This window comes from Lemur catta, chromosome 3 (assembly GCF_020740605.2).
Source record: "Lemur catta isolate mLemCat1 chromosome 3, mLemCat1.pri, whole genome shotgun sequence".
NCBI lineage: Eukaryota > Metazoa > Chordata > Mammalia > Primates > Lemuridae > Lemur > Lemur catta.
This window is the reverse complement of record NC_059130.1, coordinates 31,459,918-31,473,574: the sequence shown is the minus strand read 5'-3', so window position 1 is coordinate 31,473,574 and position 13,657 is coordinate 31,459,918. Positions and strand designations below refer to the sequence as shown.

Sequence of the window (13,657 nt, the reverse complement as noted above, 5' to 3'; positions counted from 1 at the left end):
TGACATCCTTTTGTCCTCTCCCAATTGCCAGGACACCCCATCTCCACTGGTTGCATCTTTTTGGCAATAATAGTGCCTTCCTTGATCCTTTTGGTGTGCCTTGCATTATGGTATAAGAGGCGCCGGTGAGTTATTTTTTGTTTGTTTGTTTTTAATCTTTCTTTTCTGATACCCTCCCACTCTTTTCCATACATTGATCCATTTCATTGCCTTAGCCTCAATCTTTCCAGCAAACTCTTTCCCCCGAACTCCCATCTCCTTTATGTGGAGATGTATTTTTTAATATGTTAAAATACACATAACAAAATTTACCCTCTTTGCATTTTTAAATGTACAGTTCAGTAGAGTTAAGTGCATTCACATTTTTATGCCAGCAGTTTCCAGAACTCTTTCATCCCTCAAAACAGGAACTCTTTTCCTATGAAACAGAAATTCCCCATTTGCCCCTCATGCCTCCCCCGGCCCTGGCTAAGATCATTCTACTTTCTGTTTCTGTGAATTTGACTACTCTGGGTACCTCATATAAGTGGAATCACACTGTAACTGTCTTTTTGTGACTGGCTGAATTCACTTAGCATGAGGCCCTCAAGGTTCATCCATGTTGTAGCATGTGACAGGGTTTCCTTCCTTTTAAGTCCGGAATAATATTCTATTGTAGGTAAGTGATACATTTAGTTCATCCATTCATCCGTCTATGGACATTTGACTTGCTCCCAACTCTAAATATTGTGAATCATGTTGCTATGAACATCAGTGTACAAATAAATACCTCTTATATAGAGCTCTTTGTTCATGTGGTTTTAACAGATCATATCGAGATATTCCTTGAGCTCCCATCATATCTGCTCTCCCATTTGGAATAAACACCAAGAAGCCTAGAATCCCAAGATGTCAACCCAGGTGTCATTCTCATCATAGTTCATCAAATTATCATCATATTTTATCAAAATGAAGTGTTCATAGATTTTAAGATAAGTTGCAAATTAAACACCAGCAGAAAAATTATTTAAAACTGTGAATTTATTATAAGACTGTATCAGTAGCATGATCTATGTCTTATATATTAAAATGTAAGAAAGAATGTCTCAGAATAAATGAAATATGGTAGATACACTTAATGTTGAACTTGAAAGTTACTTGAGGGCAGTGATTCCTGTTTGTGGATCCCTGCCAAGAGCCCTTACCTGCAAATACATTTTCTCCATAAAAATTATCTGAGTTGTTGAGTGTCAAGTTCATGGTCTTCCTTGAGAGTCATCTCCTTCCTTCTTTCTTTCTGTTGATATTCTAGATCTTCTTCTTCTTACTAAAATTTTTCTACTTAGGCAAAAAATATAATGCTTTTCTGGTTTCTTCTCTGAACTGCTCTGGAGAAAAACACCATTGTCCTTACTACAACTACAGTCTAACTTCAAACCGTCATTGGAATGAGCTCCTGCTTCTCAGTTTTCCAGGGAGAATGAGTGAGAGGCAGGGTGGGTGAGGAGTTATAGTTCAGGGGGGTTGTGATATATTCAAGGAAAAGAATTAAGAGGGCTGTTCCTGCCTTCAGGGTCCTTGTTTGATATCTGTGCTGCTTCATTCAGTTATATTTCTGATTTACGTTTACCTGTACTCATTTTTTTATTCTATATTTTTCTAGAAGAGTCCATCTTAAAACATCTTAATTCATTTTGAATAAAATAGTAGGGGGAAGGCAGATTTTGAGGATATATTTTATTAGAACTTAGGAACGGAGGCCAGGGGAAGCTTAGTTTTGGGGAAGCCAGGTGTACTAGTTGCAATTCTCTGATCTGTAAATTTTAGAACAATATGGTCTTTAGAATTTAAGAAGTGTAGCAAAAGGGTGAAATCACAGCTTCCCCCTTTCTATTAATAAAACTGCTTACTTCTCAGGAATACATTCAACTGGACTCCATCTTATTGAGTAGCCATGCTATTGCTGTATGCTTGTGAACCATGCAGTGTGGAACTTAGGAATGTGAACTATGAACTAGCTGCAGCAATAGCACCTGGAAGTTTGCTAGAAAAACAAATTACTACAACCTCCCCAACCTACTGAATCAGAAAATATGGGAATGGGAACTAGGGATCTGTTTTAACAAGGCTTCCAGGTGATTCTGATTTATATTCAAGTTTGAGAACCCTTGTTCTAATGATTTCTCAACCTCTGTACTATTGACATTTTGGGTCAGGTAATTCTGGTTGAGGAAAACTGTTCTGTGCACTGTAGGAGGTTTAGAAGCATCCATGGCCTCTACCCATTAGATGCCCATAGTATCTCCTCACTTGTGACATCAAATATATTTTCAGACATTGCTAAATGTTCCCTAGGAGCACAAATTGACCTAGATGAAAAACAAAATCTAAGATAATAACATAATTTCATGCCCCTGTTTAGGCAGAATAATTGACTCATAGAGTATATCTGATCTAATTTGGCCTGATCCAAGTGAAGTCTAGGATTTATGTTTCCTAGTTGAGGGAAGAGGAGTTCTCACTTTGTCTGGCTGGTATGATGTGTGCAAAGCCCAAAACTGCTATAGAATTTTGTTCAATAAGTAAAGCTGGTCCAAGAATGAAGCTCACAAATAAGAAAACGTATCAAACAGCAAATGACAAGACGACAGGACCAAAGCCTACAACATCAACTATACCTGAGACTTGAACAACCTCTGAATATTTTAGTTACATGAAGGTAATGAGTTTCACTTTTCCTTTTGAACCAATTGAGTTTGAATTTTGTGATATCACTTCAAAGTTGCTTTAAAATTCTGATATTGATGTGATCACTGATATCTTGCACCAGCTTTTCCATATTATTCTTATGTCTTTCCTCTGTTTTCTTTTTCTTCTTATTTTTTCTCTTCCCAAATTATCATCCCCCAACAGTGGTTTTATTAACTTACGATTTTCCTCTAAGTGTTCTTACCTTAAGAAACATTAATTTACTAATGACTTTATGACCTCTCCATGAATGACTTTCAGAAGTAGATTTTCAAGCACAAAATGCAAGGGCTTCCAAATTATCTTTGTGTGAGAGTGCATGTGCATGTGTACATGTTTGTGTGATTTTTGCCAATATATATACGTACAGCAGTTTGCCGTTTTCCACAGTGGATATGTTGCAACACCCCTATGGGTGCCTGAAGCCACAGAGAGTACCAAACCCATTTCTTTCTTTCCTTTTTTTTTTTTTAATTTCAGCTCATCATGGGGGCACATAAGTTCAGGTCATATACACTGTCCATATCCCGCCCATCCCCCCGAGTCAGAGTCCCAAGCGCGTCCGTTCTCATTCTCCAGACAGTGCACCTGGCACTCATCATGTAGTCATACCTCCATCCCCTCCCCCCCCACTTGTGTTGGCTGTGGGTTTGTCATATATGGCTTGTATTATTTTTAGGTACGTCCCAATTATGCCTATGTTGTTAAGTGTTTTTATCATAACAGGGTGTTGAATTTTGTCAAATGCTTTTTCTGCATCTGTTGAGAGGGTCATATGGTCTTTATTTTTGCTTCTATTTATGTGGTTAATTACATTTGTAGATTTTCGTATGTTGAACCACCCCTGCATCTCTGGGATGAAGACTACTTGGTCGTGATGAATTTTTTTTTAATCAGCACTTGGATACGATTTGCTAGGATTTTATTGAGAATTTTTGTATCTACGTTCATGAGAGAAATTGGTTTTCTTTTTTTGGTGCATCCTTTCCTGGTTTTGGTATCAAGGTTATATTGGCTTGGCAGAATGTGTTGGGGAGAATTCCATCCTTCTCAATATTGAAGAATAGTTTATGTAGGATGGGCACCAGTTCATCTTTGTATGTATGGTAAAATTCAGGTGTGAACCCATGTGGACCAGGGCTTTTCTTTTTGGAAGGTTTTTTATTGCTGTTTCAATTTCAGTTCTTGATATTGGTCTATTCAGGAATTCTATTTCTTCCTGATTGAGCTTGGGAAGGCTGTGTGTTTCTAAAAATTTGTCCATTTCCTCCTCATTTTCCAATTTGTGTGCATAAATATTTTTGTAATATTCAGAGATAATGTCATGTATCTCTGTGGCTTCGGTTGTGATTTCTCCTTTCATGTTCCTGATGGAAGTTATTAAAGATTTTTCTTTTCTGCTCTTGGTTAGTCTAGCCTGTGGTGTGTCTATTTTATTTACCTTTTCAAAGAACCAAATTTTTGTTTTATTAATTTCCCTTATAGTATTTTTTTTTGTCCTTTTCATTTAATTCTGATTTGATCTTAATAATTTCTCGCCTTCTGCTGGGTTTGGAGTCAGTCTGTTCTTCTTTCTCCAGCTCTTTGAGTCTATTCATTAAGTTGTCTATTTGTAAGTTGTCTGTCTTTTTGAAATAGGCATTTATGGAGATGAATTTTCCTCTCAGGACTGCTTTAGCTGCATCCCATAGATTTTGATAAGTTGTGTCACCTTTGTCATTTAATTCAAAGAATGTTTTGATCTCTGACTTAATTTCCTCCTTTACAAAATTGTTATTCAGGAGAAGGTTGTTTAGCTTCCATGACTTTGAGTAGGAATGAGAGTTCCTGTTAGGGTTCATTATTATTTTTATTCCATTGTGGTCTGAGAAGATGCAGGGTATGATTTCTATTTTTTTAATTTTTTTAAGGCTTGCTTTATGACCTAGGATATGGTCAATCTTGGAAAATGTCCCATGAGGTGATGAGAAGAATGTATATTCAGTGGATTTCAGGTAGAATGTCCTGTAGATGTCAGTCAGGCCCATTTGTTCTAGCATTCTGTTTAAGTCTACTATGTCTTTGCTTATTTTCTGCTTGGAGGATCTGTCCTGTGCTGTCAGTGGGGTGTTAAAGTCTCCAATTATTAAAGTGTTGTTGTCTATCATTTGGTTTAGATCGAGTAGCATTTGCTTTATGAATCTGGGTGCGCCTAGATTGGGTGCATATATATTAAGTATGGTTATGTCTTCTTGTTGAATTGTGCCTTTCACCAGTATGTAGTAACCATCTTTCTCTTTTATTACTTTTGTTGGTTTAAAAACTAAGTTATTGGAAACTAAAACTGCCACACCAGCTTTCTTTTGGCTACCATTTGCTTGAAATATCAAGTTCCATCCTTTGATTTTCAGTCTAAATGTATCTTTGCCGGTTAAGTGAGTTTCCTGAAGGCAGCAGATACTTGGTTTGTGTTTTTTTATCCATTGGCCCAGTCTATGTCTCTTGAGTGGGGAATTCAGGCCATTGACATTTAGTGAGAGAACTGATAATTGGGATAGATTTTTGTTTATCTTATTGAGTAGAACTTCATTGATATGTTTTCTCTCTTGAGCCATTGTGGTGGCTAGAATTTGATCTTCAGCTCTTGGGTGGTTTTACATTTGTGGGACTTTGTTGTGATGATCCATGTGTAACTCTCTTTTGAGTACTTCTTGGACGGGTGGTCTTGTCTTGGTGAATTCCCTCAGTCCTTGTTTATCTGAGAATGTCTTAATTTTTCCTTCATGCAGAAAGCTTAGCTTAGCTGGGTACAAGATTCTAGGCTTGGCATTATTCTGTTTCAGAAGAGTGAGAATGGGGCCCCAATTTCTTCTTGCTTGTAAAGATTCAGTTGAGAAATCTGGCATAATTCTAATGGGTCTCCCGTTGTATGTTACTTGTTTCTTTCTCCTTACAGCTTGAAGAAGGGTCTCTTTAGTGGATATTTTGGTCAGTCTGACGACTACGTGGCGTGGTGTTTTCCTATTTGCTATGAATCTACCAGGGGTTCTTTGAGCTTCTTGAACCTGTATATCTAAAGTTTTAGCAAGGCCTGGGAAATTTTCTTCTATTATGTCTTCAAATAGTTTATCCAGCCCTTGCTTATTATCTTCTTCACTCTCAGGGATGCTTATAACTCTCACGTTAGGTTTCTTCACATAATCCCACATTTCTTGAAGACTCTGATCTTTTTTCTTATTTCTTTGCTCTATCTCTGTGACTGTCTTATTTAATTGGAAAGAGTTATCTTCGATCTCTGAGATTCTGTCTTCTATTTGATCTACCCTGTTCTTGAGACTTTCCACTGTGTTTTGTAGCTCCCTGAATAAATCCCTCATTTCTAGGAGTTCAGTTTGGTTTTTCTTCAATATGTCTATTTCTTTAGTGAATTTTTCTTCCAAATCCTGGAATTTTTTTGCGGTTTCTTTGCGTTGGATATCAATTTTTTCTGGTATATCATTCAGCTTATTTATAACCCAAGACTGAATTTCTTCTGGTAACATGTTGGTATTCTGAAACTGGCTTGTGCCAATTGGAGGAGAGTTGGTATTTCTCTTTGGGGGCGAGGTTTCCATTTGGTTTTTTGTGCTCCCCATATTTTTCCGCTGAGCCCTTCCCATCTGGCTCTATCGTTAGATCTTTTCTCACAGCTTTAGTCTAGTTAACAGCACGTCTTGTACTCTGTTCTTAGGCTGTGAAACAGTCTAGGTATGTTGCTTCTTTTATCTACAGGGGGAGACTGTTGTGTGTTGTTTAGAGTTTTTTTTTTTTTAATCTCAGTTGGGGGACTGCTTCTGATGGGTCCACCCCCAGAGGGTTGGCTTGACCTAAGACCAGTTTGGCAAGTTAAATCACTGTGTTTTGGACTTTCAGTTAGTAGGCAGGATTCACACTATTTGCAAGCAGAAAGCCTCTTCTCCCTCTCTTTTTCTTTTTTTTTTTCCCCCTGTCTTTTGGTTCTTCCTCTGGATGTGTGGTTTCTGTCTCTTTCTGCAGGAAAGACACTGGCTAGGTGGAGGAGGCAGTGCCCTCACTCACTCAGTGCCCCAGCTGCTGCAGCTCCCACGGGCAAAGGTCTACACAGTCCCTGTGTTCCCAAGGTCCGGGGTCCACACTCTTGCTTCTGGGGAAGCACTCAGTGTTCACACCTGGGAAGGGGACCTGGATAGGGTCTATGGATCAGGGGATGGAGCCTCCTGGGGAGCCGCCTGGCACCCTATGGCTCTGCAGCACTTAGACCTTGGCCCACACAATTGTTGCTGCCCACCCGCAGATCACTGGCACTGGGGGGCAATTTTCAGGGTCTGATAGGAATCAGAGCTGGGGGTCTGGAGCACTCAGGAGTATACAGTAGCTCCTGGGCTGGAGGGCCACCGGAAAGGAGAAAAGAAAAAGAAAGGAAAAAAGAAAAAAAAAAAAGAGACACAATATGAATAACAAGAAGAAGAAAGAGAAAACAAGAAAGGAAAGAGAAAGAAAGAAAGAAAGAGAGAGATAAAAAAAAATCCCTCTTTAATATTTCGTGGTCGCAGCCCCTCGCCTCGGTGCAGGTTCGCGTCTGTCCCTTTAAGAGATCGGGCACCACGGAGACCCGCTGGAGTCCAAGGTCCTTTCCGCTTAGCTGTGGGAACCGATTTGGCGACCACGCGTCCGCCAGTCGCAGGCGCCGGGGGAGAGCGTTCAGAGCTCGGCAGGCGCCAGGGCCCACAGCAGCTCCCCAGCTAGAAAGCCGCCGTATGGCAAGAAAAGAGCAAAAAAGTCCCGCTTTAATATTTCACGCTCACGGCCCCTCGCCTCAGTGCAGGTCCGCGTCTGTCCCTTTAAGAGATAGGGCACCGCGGAGACCCACCCCAGTCCAAGCTCTCTCCCGCCTATGTCACCTGTCCTCGGAGCTCCACGTCTCCAGTGGTGATTCTGCACCAATTTTAGTCAGATCCCTGACCGAGTGGATGTGGGGGGTCAGTGGGGAGATCAAGCCGCTTTGCTGTGGGGCTGAACCCGCCCCACTCGCCGGTGAGGCGGGCACGGCCGTCCCGCACTCCACTGTCTGTTTTCCGTCCTGCACTCTCCAAACTATCTCGGTCTGATTTCCCACTCGCCTCTGTTTTTTCCTGTTCCCCGTGTCCCACGGTGATTCTCCGTGGGTTCACCCCACCGTTCCTGTGGAGAAGCAATCCTCTAGCGTTGTGGCAGGTGGAGATCCACACCTTCCTCTCCGGGAGCACAAATCCAGGAGGTCACCTCCACTCCGCCATCTTCTCTCCTCCGGATCACATTTCTGTTCATGTCTTCCACCCACAAATTTAATACCTTTTCCATCTTAACTAAGCAGTGATTATCAGCAGTAAAAATAACTTTTGCAGTTTGAGGTCCAACAGCAAACAAGCATGAATTTTTTTCTTCTTCACAGTTTCATCAATAAAAGATGCATTCTTACTGAAGATCTTAGTAACCTCAGCATACATTTTTTTCCTTTCCTCATTAGTAAAGAATTTTCACCTTTTCACATAAAGGAAGCATTTTACAGCTTCTCTTTGGCATATTCAAATTTCCAGCATCATTATTCTTGTGCTTTGGTGCCACTATTAAGCAAAATAAGGGTTACTTGAACACAAGCCCTGCCATATTGCAATAGTCACTCTGTTAACTGAGCCACCTACTAAGTGACTTGAAACCAAGGGTAACAAATGACTCCTTTTCAACTTTTTAATTAGTAATTTTATATGTGCAAAGATAGAGAAAGCCATATAAAGAACCCATATGTTCATGAGACAACTTTGAATAATGAATCCACTCATGATTGAAATAAATTTCAGATAATCATATTTCATCCATAAATATTTCAACATGTATTTCTAAAATATAAAGTTTATTTTTTATATACAACCACAATTACATTATCATATGTATAAATTAAAGATTCCTTAATATCATTAAATATCTAATCAGTATTCAAAGTTTTCCCAACTGTCTCATAAATTATTTTTTACACTTCATTTATTAAAGTACAATAGGAATAAGGCCCATGCATTAAAACTAGTTGATATATCTCATAAATCTCTATTAATCTATAGATATCTTCTCTCATTTTTATCCTAGAATTTGCTTTTTAAGAAATTGCATCATTCTTCTTGTCTAATTGTTCATAGTCTGAATTTGCTGATCACATAGCTATGCCACTATCCTCGTAGATATTATGCTATTTTACATGCCCTTTAGCCTCTTTATTTATATTGCTATATTCATGATGCGATCAGATTGAAATTTTATTATACTGTGTATATCTCACAACAGGTATATGATATTTAGTGATCTTCATTCATTACCTAGGTCAATAGGTCTCAACACTTCTATGCATTTTACACATGTAAAAGTTATTGAGGATTGCACAATAATGTGAATGTACTTAATGGCACAGAACTGTGTACCTCAAAATGGCGAAGATGGTAAATCTTGTGAATGTATATTTTGCTAGAATGAAAAAATGACTTTTCTTTGCATAAAATGTATACAAAATATATCTCTAGATAGGCAGCTAGATACTTATGTTTTAGAAGAAAAAACTAATAAATTATTAAAATATTTATAAACTTATATAAAATAAAATATTGATTACACGTCCACAATAATAAAATCTTAGTTTTTAAATTTTTTCTAAACATTTAAAGAGAAGGGTGGCTTTAAACCTCCTTTTCTTTACACTTTTGCAATTCTCTTTAATGTCTGGCTTAATAGAAAAGAGCTACATTTTTATATCTGCTTTGACATTCAGTCTGATGCAATATCACATTTCATATAGTCTCTGAGGAACGATGAACACTCGTGAGATGAAGAAAATGAAAAAGTTAAATAAGATCTAAGCATTGGCCAGGCACGGTGGCTCACACCTGTAATCATAGCACTCTGCGAAGCCGAGGCAGGTGGATTGTTTGAGCTCAGGAGTTCGAGACCGGCCTGAGCAAGAGTGAAACCCCATATCTACTAATAATAGAAATTAATTATATGGACAGCTAAAAATATATAGAGAAAAATTAGCCAGGCATGGTGGTGCATGCCTATACTCCCAGCTACTTAGGAGGCTGAGGCAGAAGGATTGCTTGACCCCAGGAGTTCGAGGTGGCTGTGAGCTAGGCTGATGCCACAGCTCTCCAGCCTGGGCAAAAGAGTGAGACTCTGTCTCAAAAAAAAAAAAAAGATCTAAGCCTTGTTATAGAAATTATTTTTAACTGTGTACCCTCTGGCAGGGCAGCAGGGACCTCAAAGTGTCCTTGGGCTATATCTTATAAATAAATGACCTAGGGGTAAAAAAAGTATTATACATTCTTCATTTATTTGTTACCAAAAAGATATATTCTCTTCAAGAACTCCCTCATTACCCTGAAGTAATCAAAGAATAAAAATACTTCCTATTTTTCATTTATTTGTGAGTTTTCAAGACAATGAATGGTTTATATGGCATCTTTCACAGGTGACTAATAAATTTTTTTGCATAACTGGATATTCATAAATTTCAACTTATTTGAAATGCTTGCTCTATCATAGTAATTGTGTTCATTGGAGTTCAAATTGTCCCATCTGTGACAGAGAAATCCTTTTCAAGTCAGCTGCCCTTGAATTCTTTCAATATGCCTCCATTATTGAAGACTCCATTACTTTCTTACGTTCAGATGTTGTTCATGGCTCTTGCAGAAACTTCCTGCCCCACATTAGAAATTAGCCAATTCTCCAAGGATTTCTGGTCCCTTCTAGTGGGAAAACATGATGTGGAAACCATAATTTAGGTTAGTCCTGGTTTCTAAGCCTTTCAAGGGGGCAAACCTAAAAAAATAGCTTGTGGGTTTAGTAAGGATAAATACCACGATGAGCTCATACTTATACTTTCAGTTCAATTCAGAATCAAGAGTTTTTATTCATCTATCTCACTTCTTCTCTATTCCCCCACCTAGAAAATCCTGGTTCCAAATCAATCAATGTAAATACGTATTCCCCTTATTCTACAGTATACCTATGACAATCTTAGAATAAAAATATAAATACTAGGTCAGAAAGATGGCAGAATAGCAGGTAACCCAATGATATCCCCCCACAACAACACAAATTGTACACCCATCTCCAGACAAAAGTTTCTCTGTGGGAGCCTCAGGAATCACATAGGAAGTGATAAAACCTTAGTTGAGCCAAAGTCCTAGGAATACAGTTTTGACACTACAGATGAGAACCAGGGTAGCAGACTGACCAATGATGTTTCAGATCTCAAACCCAGAAACAGACCCATTACCTAAAAAGCTTGACTACAGCCCAATTTTGCCTTAAGGCTGGAAGCAAAACCATCTGCCAAGGGGTCCACAAGGAATCGTGTACTCGTGACTCAGCAGAAAGGCTCGTCTGCGCACCAACACTGATCTTGGCAGGGGATCTCAAAGGTACCCTGAAACTTGTTTCCAGCCTCCCTCAGCTGAGGTGCCAGCTTATTATTTCTTGCACAAAGACCCAGAGGGAAACTTCCCCACATCTTACAGCCTAGGAAATACCCAATCTTCTGAAGCTCTTTGATGGGCCCACAAATATTTGTCTCACGTCAGATCCTGAGTGGATGCAGTCTCAGCTCCAGCCACTCTCACTGCAGTTGGGGAAGGAGCTCTCCTGTTCACAGGGGCAGGAACTACTGGGATTGTGCATCTACTTGAGCTACCAGGTAGGGCCACTGGCATCCATACTACAGTGGATCCTGAGGGGGCACAGTCTCAGCTCTAGACTTTCTCAGTGCAGTCAAGGAACTCCCCTGCCCATATAGCAAACTGCATGGAAGCATACATGTCTGGGCCACTAGAGTGAACCTATCAACTGCTGTCCCATAGAGGATACTAAGGGGACACAGAATCGAGAAGCAGCCCCTCTCAATGCAGTTGGGTAATGGTCCCAATACTGCAGAGATCTGCCAGGAAATATGAAGTAGTCTGTGTCAATGGGACAGGCTTCTAGTCTTAGGTCCCTGTCAGCTTTCTCACACAGCGTGGGTGCCCTCCTTAAGTCTTCCCTAGGCCCATCCAGCCTAGGTCTCCATGACAACCTTGCAGCTCTCACAAGACTCACAGCAAACCTGAGCTTAGGGTTCCCTCTAGTGCTGAAATGGCCACAGCAGTCATGGACCCTAACAGCATTCACTCTGGTTAAATTTCAGACAGGCCAAATGAAGAAAAATAGGCCAGAGTATAAAGAATAAATACCTAACTTCAATGCACAGACATTAATGTACTCCACAACCATTAAAAATAATCAGGGAATTATGATCTCACCAAAGGGAAAAAACAAGACACAATTATGGACCCTAAAGTGATGGAGATATATGCTCTCTCAAGCTCAGTAAACAAACAAACAACAATAACAACAAAAAAACAGAGAAACAATTCAGAAATTTAGGAGAGAACTTCAAAAAAGATTGAAATAATTCCAAAATCACACAAAATCCTAGAGATAAAAAATACAGTGAATGAAATAAAAAATGCAATAAAGAGCATCAACAGTAGATTTGATCAAACAAAAGAAAGAATCAGTGAATTCAAAGGTAAACTATTTGAAAATACAGAGCCAAAGGAGAAAAAGAATAAAAATGAACAAAGAAAGTTTACAAGGCCTATGGAATAACATCAAAAGAGTAAATATTTTGGTCATTGGAGTTCAACAAGGGTAAGAGAAAGACAAAGAGGTGGAAAATGTATTGAAAGATAATAACTTAAAACACTCCAAACTGAAGACAGACATAAATACCCAAGTAAAGGAAGGTCAAAAGTCATGAATCAAATTCATGCCAAATAGAACTATCCCAAGACATGCCTTTTAACTCTCAAAGGTTAAAACAAAGGATTCTGAGAGCAGCAACAGAAAAGAAACAAATAATATATAAGAGAATTTTGAAATGACAGGCAACAGATATTTTATTCAAACAGAAACCTAGAAATCTGCATTATTTGCAAACTCCCCTCTCCTTAGGTGCCACAGTCACCATGTCATTTATTTCCATACTATCCATAAATTATGGAAATCTGGCTTTTCCTCTCTGACTCCAAATACACATAATCCTTCTTTCATCGTGTGTGACATAGATCATGGCCACTATTCCTACCTGTACATTACAGTCCACATCTCTCCATATCTATGCAGCTCTCTGCCTCAGAGTTGCTACATGAAATGAGAACCTGAGCATGTCAGTGTCATGCTTAAAATATTTCAATTACGTTCATGAAAAAAATAATCCCAACTCTTCCCTTTTTTTGCATCTATGTATATATTACATTTTATTTTTTTATTTAAGAATATTATGGGGGTACAAATATTTTCGTTACACATAATGCCTAAGCCTTGCCCAAGCCAGAGTGACAAGTGTGCCCTTTCCCCATAAAGTGTGCTTCATATCCATTTGTTGTGAGTTTACCCACCCCTCCCCCACCTGACCAGCACTCAATGAATATTACTACCACATGAGCACCTTAGTGTTAATAAGTTAGTACCAATTTAATGGTGATTACATGTGGTGCTTGTTTTTCCATTCTTATGATACCTCATTTAAAAGGATTGGATGAAGCTCTAGCCAGGATAACATAAGAGGTCCTAGTTCACCACTGTTTTTTGTAGTTAAGTAGTATTCCACAGTATACATATGCCACATTTTATTAATCCACTCATTTATTGATAGGCACTTGGGTTGTTTCCACATCTTTGAATAGCGAATTGTGCTGCTAAAACATTCGAGTGCAGATTTCTTTATTATAGAATATCCCTTTTATCTTTTGGTAGATGCCTAGTAGTGGGATTGCTGGATCAAATGGTATTTCTATTGCTAGCTCTTTGAGGTATATCCCAATTACTTTCAACAGGGGTTGTACAAGTTTACAGTTCCACCAGCAGTGTAAGT

At 39.0% G+C, this 13,657-nt stretch overlaps 1 protein-coding gene across 4 annotated transcripts in view; it reads left to right on the top strand.

Moving 5' to 3' along the window:
• LOC123635150 (T-cell surface glycoprotein CD1b-like) overlaps positions 1-13,657 on the top strand; it is a 74,682-nt gene that overhangs the window by 2,450 nt on the left and 58,575 nt on the right. For 2 of the 4 annotated variants that reach the window (XM_045547025.1, XM_045547022.1), the window contains exon 5: positions 32-125. In XM_045547025.1, coding sequence (XP_045402981.1) covers positions 32-125 — 94 coding nt within the window. Of the gene's footprint in view, positions 1-31; positions 126-807; positions 1,214-13,657 lie in introns of those variants that run through there. The other 2 variants (XM_045547026.1, XM_045547023.1) reach the window with 2 other exon arrangements.